General features: G+C 35.8%; 2 protein-coding genes across 5 annotated transcripts in view; one reads left to right on the top strand and one right to left on the bottom strand.

Annotated features, from left to right (window-relative positions):
• Positions 1–5,561, bottom strand: part of DNAJC24 (DnaJ heat shock protein family (Hsp40) member C24) — a 71,430-nt gene extending 65,869 nt beyond the window's left edge. For 3 of the 4 annotated variants that reach the window (XM_061151225.1, XM_061151243.1, XM_061151251.1), the window contains exons 1-2: positions 5,496–5,561; positions 4,558–4,670 (exon numbers count right to left, since the gene is read on the bottom strand). In XM_061151225.1, coding sequence (XP_061007208.1) covers positions 4,558–4,668 — 111 coding nt within the window. In that variant the 5' untranslated portion in view covers positions 4,669–4,670; positions 5,496–5,561. Of the gene's footprint in view, positions 1–4,557; positions 4,689–5,495 lie in introns of all 4 variants that reach the window. The other variant, XM_061151233.1, reaches the window with a different exon arrangement.
• Positions 5,562–5,638: 77 nt separating this feature from the next.
• Positions 5,639–21,965, top strand: part of DCDC1 (doublecortin domain containing 1) — a 455,120-nt gene continuing 438,793 nt past the window's right edge. The window contains exon 1 of the mRNA XM_061149231.1: positions 5,639–5,704. The gene's annotated coding sequence lies outside the window, so the exon portion shown is untranslated. The remainder of the gene's footprint in view (positions 5,705–21,965) is intronic.

Genomic DNA, 21,965 nt, shown 5'->3' with positions numbered 1-21,965 from the left:
ATCCAACCAGTCCATCCTAAAGGTAATCAGTCCTGACTATTCATTGGAAGGACTGATGTTCAAGCTGAAACTCCAATACTTTGGCCACGTGATGCAAAGTACTGACTCATTTGAAAAGACCCTGCTGGGAAAGATTGAAGGTGGGAGGAGAAGGGGACGACAGAGGATGAGATGGTTGGATGGCATCACTGACTCAACGGACATGAATTTGGGTAAGCTCCAGGAGTTGGTGATGGACAGGGAGGCCTGGTGTGCTGCAGTCCATGGGGTTGCAAAGATTCAGACACTGACTGAGTGACTGAACTCAACTGAAGGGTAAGAAAGGTGTGTGGCTACAGAAATATCAAAGTAGACAACAGGAAGAATACTGTCAGAAATACAGAGGGGAAATTCATAATGATCAAAGGTTCAAATTCATAAAGACATAATCTTTATGCACACACACATATATATGCACCCAATAAAAATGATCCCAAACAAATAAAACAAAATTAACAAAACTAAAGAGGAAAACACAAATCCACAATCACAGTTGAAGACGTTATGTCCTTCTCTCAGAAACTGATAAAAATTGTCCAAAAAAATATTAATAAGGATATAAAGTATTTGAATACTATCAACTTGATCTAACAGACATTTATAGAACACTATATTCAATAAAAGCCAAATACATATTTTTCAAGGGCATGGGAATATTCACTAAGATAGATCATATGCTAGGCCATAAAAATGTTTTAATTAATATAAAGGAATGAAATCATACCAAATGTATTTTCTAATCACAACAGAATTATATTAGAAATCAATAATAGTTCTGAATATTTTCCAATGTCTAGAAATTAAACAGTGTACTTCCTAGTAGCCCATAGGTCAAAGAAAACTATTATAGGAGAAACTTTTATATAATTTGAGTATACACATGTCGAAATTTGTAGAATGCACTTAAAGCAGTTTTCCTAGCTTAGAGTGAAATTTATAGCTTTAAGTGACTATGTTAAGATTGTAAGAAGACAGGTGTACATTTAATGATGAATGGCTCTACATTAATAAACCAGGAAAATAAAAGCAAATAAGTAGAAGAAAGGATATTACAAAATTAAAAACAGAAATCAAGTGAAGGGAAATGAATAAACGATATAAAAATGTCAACAAAGTAAAAGTTTGTTCTTGGCAAACAAGATTAAAGAAATACAAAAAAATCCAGCGAGCCTCATCAGGAAAAAATAAATAGAAAACACAAATTACCAACATAAGGAATCAAAGGGAAAACATAACTACATAATTTATAGCAATAAAGGACTAATAAGGAAACAGTATGAACATTTTGGAGTGGGTTGCCATTTGCTTCTCCAGGAGATCTTCCCAACCCAGGGATCAAACCTGGGTCTCCCGCATTGCAAGCAGACTCTCGACCCTCTGAGCCACCAGGGACGCCCTGAAGTATGTTAGACTTCTTAAATGAAATGGACAAACTCTTGAAAAAATGTAATTCACTTATGTTGACAAAACAGAAAATAGAAACTCTAAACAGCCCTATAGGCTCTAAAAATAAACACATAACTGCAAAATTTCCCACAAAGAAAAGTTCAGACCCAGTTTAATTCCCTAGTAAATTATATTAAACATTTAAATAATTAACAATAGCAATCTTACACAAACTTTTTCAGAAAAGAGAGAAAATGGAGTCATTTCCCAATTATTTTTGGAGCTGGAATAACCATACTAAATGTAAACAGTGAGGCTTCTGTGGTGGCTCAGACGGTACATGCAAGCAATCTAAATTAACCAAAATAAAATTTAAAAGTAGAATAAGATTATTTAACTTTATGTGACTTTAGTACCTATCACAAGTAGTACCTACTTGTGAACCTATAGTAATGCAGACAAAAGTATTAGTAAAAGGATAAACAAATATATTAAACAGAATATAGTCCAAAAATAGATTCATCTTGCCAAGACAATCCAATGGAGAGAGGAAAATCTTTTCAACAAATGATGAACACTGGATATCCTTACTGAGGGAAAACCAAAAACATGACTTCCTATATCACAGGACACACAATTCTCGGGCATCACAGCAGTAAAGAATCCACCTGCCAATGTAGGAGATACAAGAGACGCGGGTTTGATCTCTGGGTTGGAAAGATCCCCTGGAATAGGAAATGGCAATGCACTCCAGTATTCCTGCCTGAAAAATTCCATGGCCAGAGGAGCCTGGCGGGCTCTAGTTCATGAGGTCGCAAACAGTTGGACACGACTGAGCACGCATGCATGTGAAGGTAAAAGCAAACTACATATCTTCTAGAAGAAAACATAGGAGATTATTTTCATGATCTTCCTAGAGAAGACACAGAAAGCACTAATCATAAAACAAAAATGTGATAAATTGCAGTTCACCAAAACAAAAAACTTCTCCTCAAAAAATACCATTAGGAAAATGAGCTGGCAAGCCACAGACTAGGTGAAAATACATACATTTATCTATATACAAGATCAAGGAAACATGTAATTTTTTCAAAAGAGACTTCACGAAAGAAAATTATACAAATGGCTAAAATCACATTAAAACTGAACTTAACACCATCAGCCATGAGAGAAATACAAAACCACAGTGAGACATCACTATGAACACAGGAGAACTGTGCAGTGCAGAGGTTCTCAAGGAGATAGGGAGGTTTGCAATTTTGACAACCAGGAGACATTTTTAGTTGTTACCAGCATCCAGAATGCTGAGAACCATCCTACAATGCACAGGATAACCCCACAGAACAATTATCCTGCCCAAAATGTCAATGGTGGCAAAACTGAAAAACTCCTAAGAGATTAATTTAAAGAGACTTAATAGCATCAAATGTTGGGGAAGATGTAGAGCAACCGGAACTCTGGGATATATCACTAGAAGGGATGCAAAACGGTTCATTCACTTTGTTTGACGTTTGACAGATATTACTATACTAAGTGCAAATAACTTTTTGTCAAATTAAATGCCAAATGGCTTACAGGGCCGTGCGTGATCTAAAGCCAGTATACTTCTCCAGTCTCATATCTCCGTTAACCGAGGCACAAGAATGATACAGTACTAAAAAAATTTTCCAAAAAGTTTACTTGATTTTACTGACAGAAATCTTAAAAATCCTGAGACAAAAGAAACCTTAACATCATTTAGCTCAACTTACTACCTAGAGCAGGGATAATAATATATTCTTGACAGTGAAACATCTACTGTCTCACACTGTTATGGCAAAATCTCACAGATCTATCTAATAAAAACTTGAGAAACAACTCGTATTATAAAAGTAATGATCCTCTACTCTTTTCATAAACTGAGTTAACTGGAGATTATTATAGTTACTGATTTCCTTAAGAAACCTCACAATATAAGCTGAAAAATTAATATGGTAGTTTAGATAGATACTATCTCTTTATAAATACCACAACCCATTTCACAAAGGAATGAAATTAGTGAAAAACAAGTCTTTAACTGGCCTAAATCAGTATTATTCAATAAAGATATAATGTAAACTATAAATGCAAGCCATATACGCAATGTTTACAAAGCAGATTGATGAAGTCAATTTTGATAATACATTTAAGTATATGTGACCCTATGAACTGTAGTCTGCCAGGCTCCTCTGTCCATGGAATTCTCCAGGCAAGAATACTGGAGTGGACTGCCATTCCCTTCTCCAGGGGATCTTCCCAACCCAGGGATCAAATCTAGGTCTCCTGCCTTACAGGATGATTCTTTACCATCTGAGCCACCAGGGAAGCCTGGCAATTCTGACAGTATGTTTACTGTATATGTATAAAATATGTAAAACAGCTAATATATCCAAAACATTATCACTTCAATATTTAATAACATAAAAATTTTAGATTATTTTATATTCTTTTTCTGTACTAAGCCTCCAAAACCCAATGTCTGTTTTATTCTTATAGCACACCTCATTTTTGACTAGCCAGTTTCAGGTGCATAATAGCCACACGTAGCTAATGTTTACTGGATGCTAATATTGCTTACTACATGACACACTTCAAGGAAATTCACACGGATTATTTCATTTAATACTCCCTGAGGTTGCTCAGTGGTAAAGAATCTGTCTGCCAATGCAGGAGATGCAGGTTTGATCCCTGGGTGGGGAAGATACCCTGGAGAAGGAAATGGCAACCGACTCCAGTATTTCTTGCCTGGAAAATTCCATGGATAGAGGAGCCTGGCAGGCTACACCGTGCTCACAAAGAATGGAACATGACTTTAGCCAACACAAGGTAATTATAGGGGAAAACAACTTGCCTGAGTTCCCAAGATTAATTAGTGGTAGAATCAGGATTTTAAACCAATCAGCATGACTCAGATATGGTCCAAATCACTATGCAATTCCACTTCAAATCAACTTTTTTCTTTTACACTACTACTGAAACTTTCAATTAACCAAATTAATACTTTTGATTCCTGCTTTGGTATCACATATTCATGGTACAGAAACCTGTATTTCTGGTCACATAAAAAAACTCTATTTTCCCCGTGCAACACAGAATCGAAAACAAAAGACTTACCATTAAAATGAGTTTCTGATACTTTTGTTTTAGGTCTGACACACTTGCAGATGGGTCTGCTCCCAGAATGCTGTACCAATCCTTTTTTGGTATCTGCTCAAACGCCATCATCCCTTGAACAAGAAGTGGTCCTTTTCAGATCAGCGGAATAGAAATATTGACGACAATTCATTACAGTCTGTGTATATCTGGGAAATAACTAGGTACAGCTTCCCTAAGTTCTGTAACATTAAGTCATGATAATAATGCAAGCCTGAAAAAGCAAATATTTTCATTTGAAACGCCCCAAGAATTTCACGTTTAAGTATACAGAAAAATGTGGAAAAATCTGTTAGATGTTCCATGATATACGCTTATATCTTAAATGAACGAATATACAACAGCGTAAGAAAAAAAAAAATTTCGATAATGAACCCGAGCGGTGGATGACCCTTTAAGAAAGGTGTTTCTGCTAGTCTCTTGGTAAAAGCGATACACAGTAGGTACTCACTAAACATACTAGAGTTTAATAAGTGTTTATAAAATGAATAAATATTCTTAAAAAGCAAAACGAGGAATTAAAATCAATTTGGGAGCATTCCCTCTTAATATCTCCAGTTCACTTCTTGTCTTTCAGGTTATCTTCAAAGAATAACATGCCAAAAGCCAGTCAGCACTGGCAGGTGGAGAGCAACAACCCCTCAGTCATTGGACAAGCACTCAGACCTCGCAAAGAGCTCCTGAAACTGTTCAAGGGAAGACGTGACAGCCCTCCGGAACCGAAGAGAACCCGCCAGGAGCCCCAGAACCAGGCAACTTCTTCCCATAGCCGCAAACTCAACGAGACATCCGGGGCTTCCTCAAAATTGGGACTCGGAAATCCACTACACTCATGGTGCGCTGTGTCGCCCAGCCACAGGCTCGTACCCTCTCCTGGATCCACTCGATCGCAAACTTACCAACACTAGAGCCACTAGAGCCCACTCCGCGCCTGCATTCTGCCAAACCTCGGAACCAGCTTCTGCTTCCGCCGGAAGTCACTGCCCTAACGCAGTTAAGTTTCCAGCCGAGCCGCAATGGCGGAGGCACCGATCGGAAGCGCCGCTCCGCCCGCTGGACGCGGTCGCTATGGTAACCCATTCGCCTCTACCTCAGGAGTTTACCAACAGTAAGTGCGGGCGCGGTGGGAAAAGGCTTCCTTCGCCTCGTTCAAACTCGCTGTTGTCCTGGCTCTCAGACTGTCGTTTCTCTCCTCTTTCTCAGCGAGTACCCCCAGCACGCCCCTCCAAGCTTCCTCCGCCTTCCCCAAAACTCCCCCCACATAACCTACCCACTGCAGCTCCTTGTCCTTTCCCGGTTGACGACTGCAGTACCATGACGGGGGATGAGGGGTGGGGGGCTACGGTGGGGGTACTATTGGGATTAGAGCGGGTGGAGGTCGATGAGAAGGGTGACAAGAACGGATTCCTCCCTTCTCCCTAGACTTCCTTTGGAATGTTCTCATTCCAAAACTAAGAGAACTAAAACCTATGCTGAGTACAAAGTTTTTGTTTATATATATATATATATATATTTTTTTTTTTCCGAAAGAGATGTTCAACTTAATTGTTCTTTTAGATTTTACTTTAGTGGGTAGCCATGTCCTTTTCAAGGGGATCTTCCCAACCGAGGGATTGAACCCAGGTCTCCCGTACTGCCGGTGAATTCTTTACCATCTGAGACACCAAGGTAGCCCAAGAATATTTTAGTAGGTAGCCTAGTCTTTCTCCAGGGGATCTTCCCAACCCTGGAATCAAACTGGGATCTCCTACTTTGCTGGCAGATTCTTTACCAGCGAGCTACCAGGGAAGCCCAAAGTTTTTCAGTTTTAATACTATTTTTTTGGAAGAGATGTTCAACTTATTTCTTTTAGATTTTAGAAACCGACGTGAAAAATGAAAACTTTTCAAAGTCCTTTCACACTCTTAGCAAGTCTTCCTATTCGCAGGGCAGCAATGACATCGTTCAAACTCACAGAAAAAGCAAAATAAAACGCTCACTTTGAGGTAGTTATTGGGTACTCCAAATGGGCACTTTCCTCTCCCTGTCCTTCGTCCTGTTGTTCCCTTTTACTGTCAAATCTCTGTGCTGCTTACCTTAGATTTGTTGCAGAGAAGCCAATTCTGATTCCATGTTCATACTGTTTCTTTGACTTGTTTTCGCTGCTTCTGTTATTATCGTACAGAATGATGGCCAGCCTTAAAGAATCCTGCCCCTCTGCCTGACCGTTAAGCTAGAGTGCCTTTGTTCAGAACCCTGTCCACCTGTAGCTGGCAGGAAGGAAGAAATGAACCAAACCTCTGCCTGAGGTTTGCCATTCTGGGAGATGTTTGCAATATTAATGGCTTTTTTAACTTTGCCTCCTCACCTTCCCCTATATCTGATCTATAAAAGAACCTGGCATCCAGACCCTGTAAGATGGTTATTTTGAAGTGCTAGCCTGCCATCTTCTCCATCAGCTGGCTCCCCAATTATAGTCTCTTCCTTGCCTCAACCTCTCATCTCTTGGATTGGTGCCTGTTTGTGGCAAGCAGAGCGAGCTTGGACTCGATAACCTATTGACTATTCTTTCTTGCATTTTACCTGGAGGTCAAAACTGTGTCTTTATTCTCCACAGCGTGATATAAATTTCACTTGGAAATGTTAAGGTAGTTTTGTTGATGTTACTTCTTAGATTTATTTTCCTTTTTTTTAAATCTTCTACCAAAAGTCCATTTGAGAAGCAGTTGAGACAAACCCTAAACACATTGAAAAAGATATTTTGATATGGTCAGTTATTTATTGATGGTTCCCTGGTAGCTCAGGTGGTAAAGAATGGATCTGCAATACAGGAGACCAGGGTTTGATCCCTGGGTGAGGAAGATCCCCTGGAGAAGGAAATGGCTACCCACTCCAGTGTTCTTGCCTGGAGAATTCTATTGACAGAGGAGACTGGCAGGCTACAGTCCATGGGGCCACAAAGAGTTGCACACGATTGAGCGACTTTCACCAAACTATAACTGAATAACTGAATGATACAGAAAAGTTTAAAAATCTAAAAGGAAAAGTATAGTTTAGGTTCTTCAAGGATTTTGTCATGTTTAAAGGCAGACACAGCCACCTTTATATCAATACTAAGTGAGAAGATCTGATTTTCATGCTTGGTTCCAACATTCTGTGTGGCCCTAAGTATACCTAAAATGACAGAACTGTGTTATTCTGAAGACCTTCTTATACAGTACTATCAGAATGGCACCACTTTGAACTTCTCTGGCCCTCAAACTTCCTTTTACCACCGCATAGACGTTCTTTGTATAGATAATTATACTCAAGCCCTTCAGTTTTTTATAGAAAGATCACTTTATTTTGATTTATGATTGCATTCATGTATTGTGTTATCTCTTTTACTGCTTTTTTGAACAAAATTCTAATCATAGTATCTCAACTTTCGTGTATTTATATTTTGATATAGAAAGAGGTACACTTTTTTTGTCCCCACCAAATCCCATGTGTTCTGTCATTTCATAATAACATATTTTAGTTTACATCTGTAAAGCATACTTTAGTTTGCAACTTTTTATCTCATCTCCATTAAGTCATTAGTCCTCCAAAATTACCAGTAATTAATTGATATTATCCAAATCTAGTGCTTGTTTACATTTCCCTAATTGTCTCAGAATTGTCTTTTTATGGTTGGTTTGCTTGAGTCAGAAACCAGAATCTACACATTGCATTTGGTTATTCTCTCTTAAATATCTTTTAAGCTATAGCAGTCCCAATACTTCACTACTACCTTTTCCCCCCCCTTTTTTTGCTATTAGTTTATTGAAAAAACAGATCAGTTGTCTTAAAATCTGAAATTATCTGTTTATTTATACCAGAATCCACTTTTTATTTTTATTTATTTATTTTTATTAGTTGAAAGCTAATTACTTTACAATATTGTAGTGGTTTTTGCCATACATTGACATGAATCAGCCATGGATTTACATGTGTTCCCCATCCCAATCCCCCCTCCTGCCTCCCTCCCCATCCCATCCCTCTGGGTCTTCCCAGTGCACCAGCCCTGAGCACTTGTCTCATGCATCCAACCTGGGCTAGTGATCTGTTTCACCCTTGATAGTATACATGTTTTGATGCTGTTCTCGCAGAACATCCCACCCTTGCCTTCTCCCACAGAGTCCCAAAGTTTGTTCTGTACATCTGTGTCTCTTTTTCTGTTCTGCATATAGGGTTATCGTTACCATCTTTTTAAATTCCATATATATGCGTTAGTATACTGTATTGGTCTTTATCTTTCTGGCTTACTTCACTCTGTGTAATGGGCTCCAGTTTCATCCATCTCATTAGAACTGATCCAAATGAATTGTTTTTAATGGCTGAGTAATATTCCATTGTGTATATGTCCCACAGCTTCCTTATCCATTCGTCTGCTGATGGGCGTCTCGGTTGCTTCCATGTCCTGGCAATTATAAACAGTGCTGCGATGAACATTGGGGTGCACGTGTCCCTTTCAGATCTGGTTTCCTCAGTGTGTATGCGCAGGAGTGGGATTGCTGGGTCATATGGCAGTTCTATTTCCAGTTTTTTAAGGAATCTCCACACTGTTTTCCATAGCGGCTGTACTAGTTTGCATTCCCACCAACAGTGTAAGAGGGTTCCCTTTTCTCCACACCCTCTCCAGCATTTATTGCTTGTAGACTTTTGGATAGCAGCCATCCTGACTGGCGTGTAATGGTACCTCGTTGTGGTTTTGATTTGCATTTCTCTGATAATGACTAATGTTGAGCATCTTTTCATGTGTTTGTGAGCCATCTGTATGTCTTCTTTGGAGAAATGTCTGTTTAGTTCTTTGGCCCATTTTTTGATTGGGTCATTTATTTTTCTGGAATTGAGCTGCAGGAGTTGCTTGAGATCAATCCTTTGTCTGTTTCTTCATTTGCTATTTTTTTTCCCCAATCTGAAGGCTGTCTTTTCACCTTGCTTATAGTTTCCTTTGTTGTGCAAAAGCATTTAAGTTTCATTAGGTCCCATTTGTTTATTTTTGCTTTTATTTCCAATATTCTGGGAGGTGGGTCATAGAGGATCGTGTTATGATTTATGTCGGAGAGTGTTTTGCTTATGTTCTCCTCTAGGAGTTTTATCATTTCTGGTCTTGCATTTAGATCTTTAATCCATTTTGAGCAGAATCCACTTTTTAAAACACTTTTTACAGGAATCCTTGCTCATTAGTCTTCCTTCATTTTTTTTCTTTTTTAGAGCACTACTGTTCAATGGAGATACAATGTAAGCCACAAATGCAAACCACACACGTGATTTTAAATTTCCTAGTAGCCATATTAGAAAAATAAAAAGAAACAGGTGAAATGGATTTTAATAATATATTTATTTACCAGTGTATCCAGAGTATGTTCGTTTCAAAATGTAAACAATACAAAAATTATTAATGAGATATTTTACATTCTTTCTTTCATACTAAGTCTTCAAAGGCTGGTGTGCATTTTACCTATACAACTCATCTCAATTTGGACTCTCCACTTTTCAAGTGCTCCATAGCCATATCTTACTAGTGACTACTTTATCAATCACGGGTCTAGGGTATAAAGTCCAGCATTCCTCCCCAATATGATCCTAGTTTTCCAGCTTCATCACCTATTACCTTCATACATGAAGCAATTAAACAATTGAATATTTTCTTGGTATTTCATAATTTTATTCCGATGGGTCTCCTTGCTTATAACACCATACCTCTTTTCTTCCTCCTATCAGTTTTACTCCTTCTTTAAGACCTATCTCTTCCATCAAGTCTGTTATGATGGCCCAATCCTTAGAGATTACCTTCTCCTCTCAGTTTTCATAGCAGTACAGGGTGTACTCCTCTTTTGTACTTATCCTACAGAGTATTGTTATACGCTTTAGATGTGTGTTCTAATTTCCTAATTGGATTGTAAACTCTCTGAGGGTAAGAACACCTCTCAGAGAAACTAAGCACCAGCTTTTATGCCACATTCTCTGGGGTTCTAAAGATGTATATCTATAATAGGTTTGTTTCTCACTGTTTTTAGAAGGTAATATATTTATTTTATGTAAAACCAATATAGTATAAATATAAACTATGTTAGCACAATGGTTAAGAGCATGAACTCTGGGATCAGACTCATAGGTTTGAATCCAGATTCTGCCTCTTACTGGTTATGTGAAAACTTGAAGTTAATCTCTGCACCTTAGTTTCTTCCTCTGTAAAACTGAGATAATAATAGTATTGCCTTCAGAGGAATTTGTTGTGAGGATTAAATGAGGTAATGGTGTCTGAAAGTAGTAAGTACTTAGTAAAGAGTAGATATTGTGGTTATTATTACTAATGAACTATTTGTTACTTGGTTTTGATACATCAGAATATTAGGAATTCGTAACAGTATTTTAGGAATTTTTAAACAAAGCAAATGAAAGCCACAGACTATTGAATTGGAAAAATAAAACCAAACCCAAATGTTTGTTGAACTGTAGTTTGCCAGATACATTAAGTGCACAGGCAGAAACCTCTTAATTCCTGAATAGTCAACATCTAGCATAAGTGAAATAGGCATACATCAAATATTTAATTTCAAGATGATTCATCAAGTGCTGTATCTCGAATTAGATGTAGATGCAGAGATATAGATACAGATGCAGATACAGATACAGCATACAGATACAGCAATCATATTCTTATTCAATTTATTGCTTCAGCCCTTTGCCCATGCGTAAACTTACTCATGTCCACCATACATTAACAAATTCTTAATCATGAGATCATATTTGTGAATTATGCTTCTTACTTGTGGATATTTGCAAAACATTTAGCATACTTCTATTAATTATTTCATATCCTAGGATTACATTTACTTGGCTCTTTCTACTGGTTTCATTACCAACTCTTCTTTCATATCCTTGATCTTATTTACCTCTGAAGTTTTAAGATTTTTCCTATCAGTTAACTAAGCTATATTTAAGTATGGCAATATTGTGGCTATATGAAAACTAGATGACCCCCCCTAGGGCAACCTGAAGTCTATTAGCTAGTAATGAATTAAAAACAAAAAACGACACAAGTTCATAGTACATATATAGCCTTCATTCACCTATTCATTTACTCAACAAATATTTATTGTACACTGTTACAAAAAATACAAGACAGAGTTGGCTGTAGCTCTATCAAAATCTTAAAGTTTATCTGGGTAGACAGACAGGCAACTGAAATAACTGTGCAAAGTGCCCTGCCAGAAGAAATAAAGGTTAACTATGATAGTTAATAACTTGTGGTTATGAGAATAGAATAAGGCATATTACTTGAATGATTGAAATCCTTGAATCAAAATGAGGCTAATCCAGGAAGATATATGGAAGTGTTAAGTTTTAAATAATGCTCTGACAGAGAGGAGAGATGAATGGCTAGAATTAAAGAAACTTCCTCATTTTCTTTTTTGGCCAATTATCATAAAGCTTTAGACAGTATTGAGAATCAGTTCTAATGAACATTCCTACCTCACCTTTTAGAAATGATTTTTCATTTTTGCATTTTTTCCTTTCTCTGATTGTCTTCACTTGATCTATTCTCTCTTCTGTCTTTCAACAGTAATCATCAGTGAACATTCACTGGGTTTAAGCAAGTCAGTGCACTAAGCAGGGGAGACCAAAGGGTAAATACTTTTCACTGTCACTGCACCTGTGGCTGATTTTCCTGTGTGTTTAACTTCGGTTGTGTCAGTGTTTTTTCAAGCTGTTTTCAGATTTCTTAAAGATCTTCAGTTATTTGGAATTTTTGTTCTTGTCTTCCAAGCTTCTTCACATCTGATGTTTTAATTGTTCCATGAACCTATTAAAGACACTGAATATAATCCACCTTATGTTTCTCTTTAGTAATCATAATATATACCAACTTATTATTTCCCCATTCACTTTTTTTAATCCCTTTCTCATGTCTGATGATCACTCTGAAACCTTGTAATGATCTCTTCAAACCATGCAGTGATATGCATTAATATGCTCTAGCATTTTAGTCCTCCATTTTGGTTTCTTAAACCTGAATTTTTTAAAGTTTATTTTTTTCATGTAATTGAATCACAGAAGAAAGGTTAATTTGAATGATCAAGGGGTGTTAATTTGTAGGTTAAAATGTGTTAAACAGTTGATATGAAGTCTGTTTAAGTCAATTAGAGTGTATAATGAAGATGTTTCTAGAGTGTTATGGAACCTTTTGAAGTCAACTTGGAATTCACTCCTGTGTGTCAACCATAGCACCTGGCTAAACATCCCATTGCATTTAGGTTCTTAAATTTGTGTATATTCCGATATATATGAATAGGTCTTAAAGAAATTTGATTTTAAGATTCTTATGTATTGCTATAGAAAATAAATTCGTGATTTAATTCATCATTAGCAAAATGAAAAACATACTATGTAACACTGTTATCTTTATTACTCTATTTTTTTCTAAAATAAAATGCAACTGAACTCAATAACCAAGAAAACATTTCTGCATTTTCTGTTTGTTTTTAAAACTAGATTAGTGTCATTATTGTTGATTTTTTTTTAATACTAAAGTACCTCATATTGAAAGGGACCATGTAAAATTTGACATACTCATTTAAAGGAATGATTTGTGTTCCCCTCCAAAATTATTTGAAATAATATTATGAAACATTTTAGTGTTGGTACTATGTTTTAAATTTTCAAAATAGATAATGTTATTATGCAGACTTTAATGTTTATATACTCTCAATAGTTGAATGTAATTTTGTGTAATGATAGGTATATTTAAGATGAGTGAGGCTTTGCAACTTCAACAGTTCAAATCCACAGAGATACAAAGGTAAAAAACAAATTTTAAAATAGATTCTTCCCTTAGCCTCAGGATTATTGTAGAACTAGTTTTATTACTTGTGTCAGTTTACTAACAATAAACACATTTAGCATTTCAACTTCTTTCAGCCATTCATTTTAATTATTTAGAGAGTGATGAAAAACAACTCTTACATGCTAAAGGGATTTCTGCAATGATGGATTAGATGCCAAAATAATGAAACCACATAGCTTAAAAAATATACTGAAGAATAGATGTTTTCTGATGAATTTCCACAAAAAAAATCATATTTTTTAAATATTTTAAGCAACTCATAGTATTACTTTTTAATCAACTGTAGACATGGCATGAGTATAGTCTTTTGTTGCTCATTAGCAATTTCTTTAATGAGTTTTTTTGTGTGATAGATAGTTAAAGTAACAGACAAATGACAGATTGTTTGCTTTTAATGATTTCCCTGTTTCAAGCCCATTACAAAGCAATTAGAAATCTGACAGCATTTTCACTCTGCATTACTGATCATCTAAAGTGATGAGGAATGAGAGGTGATGAATATTAATTGTATATTTTCATATGATTATCATAAATTATTACCTTGTCTGATGTGCTGCAGGTGAAGCGGGAGCATAAGAGAAAGACAGATATATTAATTTGAAAGACTATATGACTTCTTTTAAATCTTTGTCTGTAGTGTAAATTCTGATCTGCAGTGTTAGTGTCTATGAATATTAAATTAATTCTCTTCAGTTTATAGCTACATTTGTGGTAACTAAAATAACTTTTCAGTACAAGAAAAGAAAAAATTATTTCATAGTACAATAGACATATATGTATTTAAGTTCAGAATTTTAAGAACTGATTTAGAAAATGAAATAGTGAATTTTGTTGATATACAGATATATCATTACAAAAAATATATACTTAGAATTAGATCTTATATTAGTCTGAGCTTAAAGTCAAGTGATCCTGCAAAATAAGTAAGATAAGAAAGAGTAACCAGCTGTAAAAGATATTTCTGAATCCTCTGGAACAGTTCTTTTAGTCTTAGTCCACTATATATCCTGTTTCCTCAGTTTCTTGCTTCAGGGAGATGAGGCTAAGCCAGTCATCAAGACTCAAGTGTATTGTTACTTGGTTCTCAGCCTTGAGAGGTAGCAAAATTTGGTCCAGAAACTAGATAATAGTGTTTGGTATAGGAAGAATTGATAGGCATAAAGCATTTGACATGTTTAGAAGTGTATTTGGAACAATATACCAAAGTAAGTTATATTTTGATATCTCTAATTATAGGTACTAGCTGATAATCAATATGTACTTAATGAATAGAGCTGAATTACCCTAGTAAAGCCATGTCTTGCTTCAGTCTTGTCTTTTGGACCTTTTGCTATGGATTGCTCTGTGGCATATCATCTCTCAGAGAAGCATGCCATCCTGGATCCATTTTTATTTATGAAGATCATAATCCACATGATAATATGACTATAAGTCAGTGAAAACTGGCTTTTTGCATGCTGCTTAGGAATTATTCTCCTTACTTTATATTCAATTTTATATATATGAAATTAAACCAGCAGATCTTCACAGATGAACTTTTTGTGTTCTGGAAAGTTGAGGAGAGTCATCTGAAACTCATTACATGTTCACTCAGGGAAAAGTCAGATATCAGGATGATAAAAGCAAATTATCAGTAAAAAGCATTGAGACCCTATTTTTTGGTAGCCCAATTTAATATTTTTACTGGCTAAGCTTTTCAACTGTGTTATCATTTGTGTCTGATGCCCTCCCAGATTTTATTCTACAGAGCAGGCCCAACTAGTACATTTTAGGGAATCAGAGTGGTAATTCCCATTGCCCTCAACTCCTTTTTGCTGATATTCTTTATCTCCTCTTAGTTCACATGTTAAGTTGATCCTTTGTATAGCCCAGCCAATTCTCCTTCTCTTTCCACTTCTCACGTACTGCCAACCAACATACTTACTTACTTGACTTTTGGCCAAAGTCTCCCTTTCTTTCTATAGAAGAATTAGTTTAGAAATTTTACATATTTTTACTGTGACACAGAATAGCTAGATGTATATGAGTTTATAGGAAGCTGGGCTGTCAAACCACAGCATTGCAAGCAAATCAACAGCTGAGGAAACAAATAGTCCTAAATTGTAAATCATAAATAGCTGTATCTTCTGTAGTTACCGTGCTCCTTGAAAACCTGGTTCATTTCCCCACACACTATCTTCTTTACAGTCTCCCTTTCTAACCAAATAACAGCTATTCTTCACACTTTTCAAGTTCCAAGTGTTTTTATTTATATTTAAACACCACTTATGTTGTGATAAATGTTACTTATCATTTAGTCATAGAGGATCCTTTTCAGTCATTTGCAAAGCATCCCCACTTCCCTTTCAAAATGTCTAAAATGGGTTTATACCTTGTATCAGTACAACAGGCTTCCCAGCTGGTGCTGATGGTAACAAACCCGCCTGCCAGTGCAGGAGATGGTAAGAGATGTGGGTTCGATACCTGGTATTGGAAAGATCCCCTGGAGGAGAGCAGGGCAACCAATCCAATATTTTTGTCTGGAGAATCTCATGGACAGAGGAGCCTGGTGGGCTATAGTCCATAGGGTCACAAAGAGTAGGACGTAACTGAAGCGACTTAGCATGCACGCGTGCACAAAATGACTTAGCACGCAGGCACACCAATACAATGTCACTTAACTGAAGCAACAAGTCATTTAATTCCCTAGGGAAATGAAAGGTCAGCAAGTTGGAAAGAGAACTAAGGAAAAAAATTTCTTTTTATTTAATTTCAGAGATTTCAGCGATTTGATGGAGCTAAAACATAAAGAAGGCCAAGGTTCCTGCCTAGTCATTAGAAAAGACCTTGACTCAGTCCTGAAATAGGCCCTCAAGAGAGAGGAGATATGTCAACATCTATTGGCTTAGCTTTAAAGACAATATTTGAATTATTTTCTTCCTAAGCCATTTACCCCTGCACTAGATTAGAGAATAGACTAAAGAGGCTTACAACACTTAAATAGATTACACTATTTACTTATTACTTGATAATGTGACCTGCCAGTCTATCAGAAAATGATATTAAGTTTATCTGGCATATTTGACTTTTCAGACACTGCACTGGTTGTTTTCTAATATCTCATGCCCTTCTAGGTGTTACTAATTGTTTAGTTGATTATTGCATGTTTCCAGGTTAAACTAAGCTGTCTAATTACCAAAATCATTTCCCCTTGTTTTAAAGATAGGTGTGTTCTCTCTTTTCCAATCTAAGGACATGTTCCCATCACTTTAAGGTGGTGAAAGCAGAAATAGTTAAAAGGATTGAGAGGGAAGAGAAATAAAAAGATAATATATCCTTTCTTCCCTTTGCAGTAGTTATATCATTCATCTCACCTATTCTATTCCTATAATATTTTAATTCATTCCTTGAATGAATTAGAGTTTAAATTTACTCTCTCCCCAGGAAACAGATTTCTCTTTAATAAGAGTAAATTTTATCATGCATATGTGTCATGAGGAAGTTACTCTTGCAGACTAGTTCATTACAGTCTATTATTTCTTTATCAAGGTGTCAGCACAGGTGAACCCTTGTGTTAACCTCATATTTGGCACCCTGCCTAGAAGGTGATCTTTTAAATTTTGTAAATTTTCCAAGAGAATGTTCCATAATAGTTGTTATTGAAACAAATTGGAAGTACAAATTTATGTAATCAGATTTGAAGGATTTGTTTCCCACGGGATTGAGCAGCTTTCCTGTTCTGTTTTGGTTGGTTTACCAAACCTTGCAGTAGATTCCAAACTTCACATGATGGTTTTTAGAACCACTTCTCTCTCTGGCTCTAGAAAATGTATCCTATCCGTCTTAAACTGGAAGTATAAAATCCAGAACACAAAATCAATATACTCCTGTGTCTTCTATGGTACCTGTAAACCAGAAATGGTATTTTATTAAAAGGAGAAAACTAAGAAAGGAAAGAACTTCTTAAATCCCAATTTAGCACTCAGGCACAAAGATTTTCAAATCATTTGTTCAAGTAGTAGCTCATAGGTTAGCATTAGCTTTTGAAGTTTCTTTGTGATCAACTGGGCTTTCAGTTTTCCATGGTCAAGTGCTCCATTTAATGCATGTGAATAATAAAGTTATGCAAAATAAAAGGAAATTTCATGCTTGGGAGGTAAAGAAGTTTATGTAGTTTTATCCTTACCTAAAGAACTGTTAAAGTAACATAGAAAGGAAAGGAGTTTTTTTCCTGCCTTCATTTTGGAACATTGACTTTACAAACCTTAAGACTTCCCATATAGCATTCAAAAACATTTTTGAGTCTGCTGCATTCTATGTGATAATCTTTCATTTCTAAAGAATTAGGTGTTTATCTCTCTAAACAGGGAGCTAAAGCAAAGGTTGAATTCTTTTCCTATAAAATGTGCATATTTATGAAAAAAAGTGTATACATTTGAAAAACTGCATGTATTTTTATGCTCCTATTTACTTGTTACTATGGCAACCACCACACTGCCTAGTATTTATGTTGTCTAAGATTCAGAGTGGCTTTTCAAAAAAATAAATATGCCAGAACCATGTATTGTATTTACTTTGGTGTTTAGAAAAATATTTATTCTAATGCATATTTTTTAAGAAGAATAGCAATAAATAGTGTAAACTTCAGCCCAGCTTAAATAGTACCTTTTCCTGTAGTATGTTTTTGAAATCAAAACAATTACATTTTTCTTTTCCTTGTTATAAAAATCAGAGTGAAGAATATAAATAATGAATTTTCAGAACTTATGAGTCAATCTTGAAAGGTAGTCTCTTGATTTTTTTCTTATTTTTATAACTATTTTGATTCACACCTAATTTCTGAAAATATAAAACATGAATACAGACAAAAATACTTAATGCTAGCTATATGAATCAGAAAATGTGAATAGTTGGCATTTCTGATCACAGATGGTTCTTTATCTATGAATAAAAGATTTATATTTTGTACTTGAAAGGCACGGTTGCTATTATTTTTCTTGCTTTAATTATTTAAATTGTTTTCTGACATGTGTGATACATAAATATAATTTCTTAATGTTAAACATCAGAATGGAAATTATGAAGCATAAAATGAGACATGTTTCATGTCACGTATTACCTGTTAAGAAAAACTGCAATACAACATTTAAGTACAACAGAATAGTGAGCATATTGTCTCTGATACTTGTAAATAGGATGGATCTGCAGTTTCACAGTTTATGTTGACAGTATCTTTGTGGGAAATGTAATTATCAAATGAATTATAACATGTCCTAGCATTAAGATTATTAATAGTAATTTTAATTGCCTTTTTCAAGATAATTGGATATGTTATCATAAGTATATGGGAAAGGGGGCATTGGGCTAATTAGATATTTTGAACTCAGTTATCTTTAAAATATCTGAAAGTTTAACATATATCCTATATTTCAGGAATTTCTTCTTTTAATTAAATAGTTTCCTAAGTAGAATTAAAATAATTTGTAGTTCATAAAATCTCACTGATTATCCCTTGGTATTTCTCCTTGAGTATTGGTACCAAAAAAATTTAAATAATGGTATTTATTTAATATTTATTTGAGGTAGGGATGACTTATAACATTATGTTAGTTTTAAGTGTATGACATAGTGATTCAAAATTTTTATAGATGATACTTCATTTAGAGTTATTAGAAAATATTGGTTATGGGCCCTGTGCCATACAATATATCCTTGTAGCTTATTTATTTTATACACAGTAGTTTTTTCCCTGTCCCTATCTTATCCCAAATCCCTTCCATCACCCCATTGGTAACACTAGTTTGTTCTCTGTATCTGTGAGTCTCTTTCTGTTTTGTTATATCCATTCATTTGTTTTATATTTTAGATTTGACATACAAGTGGTAACATACAGTATTTGTCTTTCTTTGTCTGACTTATTTCACTACACATAACACCCTCCAGGTCCATAAAATCTCACTGATTATTCCAATATTCCTCCTTGGGTAATGATCTGATGAAAACTCTATATAATGGTATTTATTAAATTAAATTTTCACTACCAGTTAGAAAATTATTCTTAAATTGGTAAGGCTAAGAAATAATATTTTATTCCAGTAATGAGTGCTGTTAGATTGGCTTTCATATACTATTTCTCTAGTTTTAGAAATTGGTAGAAACTCTAAAAAGCAGTTCGCCTTGGAGATACACATCAGCAGCTTTAAAATTGTCCAGCTGCTTTAATCTGGAAAGTTAACTTCCACAGCGTCATAAGGAGCTATTCAGTTGCACGGTCAATATGTGAGCAAAAATCAGAGCTTTATTTGCAGTAGGAAGTATTTGGAACAACCAGCTAAGATATTAAATAATTAAAATATCATGTTCTCAACAAATATTTAATAACATCGGAATATTCTCATTAGGTGAACATAGCTGTATATGAACTGGTTTTAGTATAGTCACACTTTTGTTTAAAGAGAAGTCTATATTTCCGTAAAGTCGTTGACAAAAATCAGAAAACAAATACTGAAAAGTTATAATGGTGGCTAACTCCAAGGGTAGGAGATTGTAAGGAATTTTATTTCTGTACTCCTCTTTCCAGTCTTAATGTGGGGATTTCTGTAATAACTACAGTTATCATCATTCAAGTTGTTTTTAATAAGAAAAGTTAATTAAAATTGAGTACATACATTATAATAAAAATTCAGCTAGTGAAGGAACAATATTGTCTCATTCAACACTGAATTCATTGTCTTTTTTTTTTTTTTTTAACTCTGGAAACGGTGCTTAACAAATATTTGATGATTGAATGAATAGATGATGGGATCAGGAATTAGAAAAGTAGCTTTAGGGAAAACACATTTGGAGGGCCACCAAGATACCTTGTTTACATTTTATTTATCATAGCAATGAGTGATAATAATGTGATAAGAATTGAGAAGAACTGCTCTGCTAACCATAGTTCTGATAGTGTTCAGTTCAGTTCAGTCTCTCAGTCGTGTCCAACTCTTTTGCAACCCCATGGACTGCAGTACGCCAGACTTCCCTGTCCATCACTAAGTCCCGGAGCTTGCTCAAACTCATGTCCATTGAGTCAGTGATGCCATCCAGCCATCTCATGCTCTGTCATCCCCTTTTCCTCCTGCCTTCAATCTTTCCCAGAAATCAGGGTCTTTTCTAAGAAGTCAGTTCTTTGCATCAGGTAGCCAAAGTATTGGAGTTTCAGCTTAAGCATTAGTCCTTGCAATGAATATTCAGGACTGATTTCCTTTAGGATGGACTGGTTGGATCTCCTTGCAGACCAAGGGACTCTGAAAGGTCTTTTCCAACACCACAGTTCAAAAGCATCAATTCTTCGGTGCTCAGCTTTCCTTATAGTCCAACTCTCACATCCATGCATGACTACTGGAAAAACCATAGCTTTGACTAGACGGACCTTTGTTGGCAAAGTAATGTCTCTGCTTTTTAATATGCTGTCTAGGTTGGTCATAGCTTTTCTTCCAAGGAGCAAGCGTCTTTTAATTTCATAGTTGTGGTCACCATCTGCAGTGATCAAATGAGGTAGCTAAAAGGGTGGCCTTCCAGGTGTCTCCTATAAGCTTGAGTGTAGTAGCAACTTACATGATCTCCTGAACCAAGGTCATTATCTATGTTGATAATACCTTATAGATCTGAGGGTGCAACAGCAGGATATAATGGCTTCTACTGTGGTTTGGAGACACTGTTTCAGCTTTGGAAGGAGGCTAATGGCAACTAGCCTCATCTCACACACTAGCAAAGTAATGCTCAAAATCCTCCAAGCCAGACTTCAACAGTATGTGAACCAAGAACTTCCAGATGTTCAAGCTGGATTTAGAAAAGGCAGAGGATCCAGAGATCAAATTGCCAACAGCCATTAGATCATAGAAAAGGCAAGAGAGTTTCAGAAAAACATCCACTTTATTGACTACGCCAAAGCCTTTGACTGTGTGGATCACAAGAAACTGCAAAATTCTTAGAGATGGGAATACCAGACCACATTACCTGCCTCCTGAGAAATCTGTAAGCAGGTCAAGAAGCAACAGTTAGAACCAGACATGGAACAACAGACTGGTTCCAAGTTGGGAAAGGAGTATATCAAGGCTGTATATTGTCACCTTGCTTATTTAATTTATATGCAGAGTACATCATGTGAAATGCTGGGCTGGATGAAGCACAAGCTGGAATCAAGATTGCTGGGAGAAATATCAGTAACCTAAAATACACAGTTGACACCACCTTAAGGGAGAAAGTGAAAAAGAAACTAGAGAACCTCTTGATGAAAGGGGAGAGTGAAAAAGCTGGCTTAACACTCAGCATTCAAAAAACGAAGATCATAGCATCTGGTCCCATCACTTCATGGCAAACAGATGGGGAAACAATGGAAACAGTGAGAGACTATTTTCTTGGGCTCCAAAATCACTGCAGATGGTGACTGCAGCCATGAAATTAAAAGGCACTTGCTCCTTGGAAGAAGAACTATGACAAATCTAGACAGCTTATTAAAAAGCAGAGACATTCTTTGCTGACAAAGGTCCGT

Source organism: Dama dama, chromosome 1 (assembly GCF_033118175.1).
Source record: "Dama dama isolate Ldn47 chromosome 1, ASM3311817v1, whole genome shotgun sequence".
In the NCBI taxonomy this organism is placed as follows: Eukaryota; Metazoa; Chordata; class Mammalia; order Artiodactyla; family Cervidae; genus Dama; species Dama dama.
The sequence above is the reverse complement of the archived record's forward strand: the minus strand, read 5'-3'. Positions and strand labels throughout refer to the sequence as shown.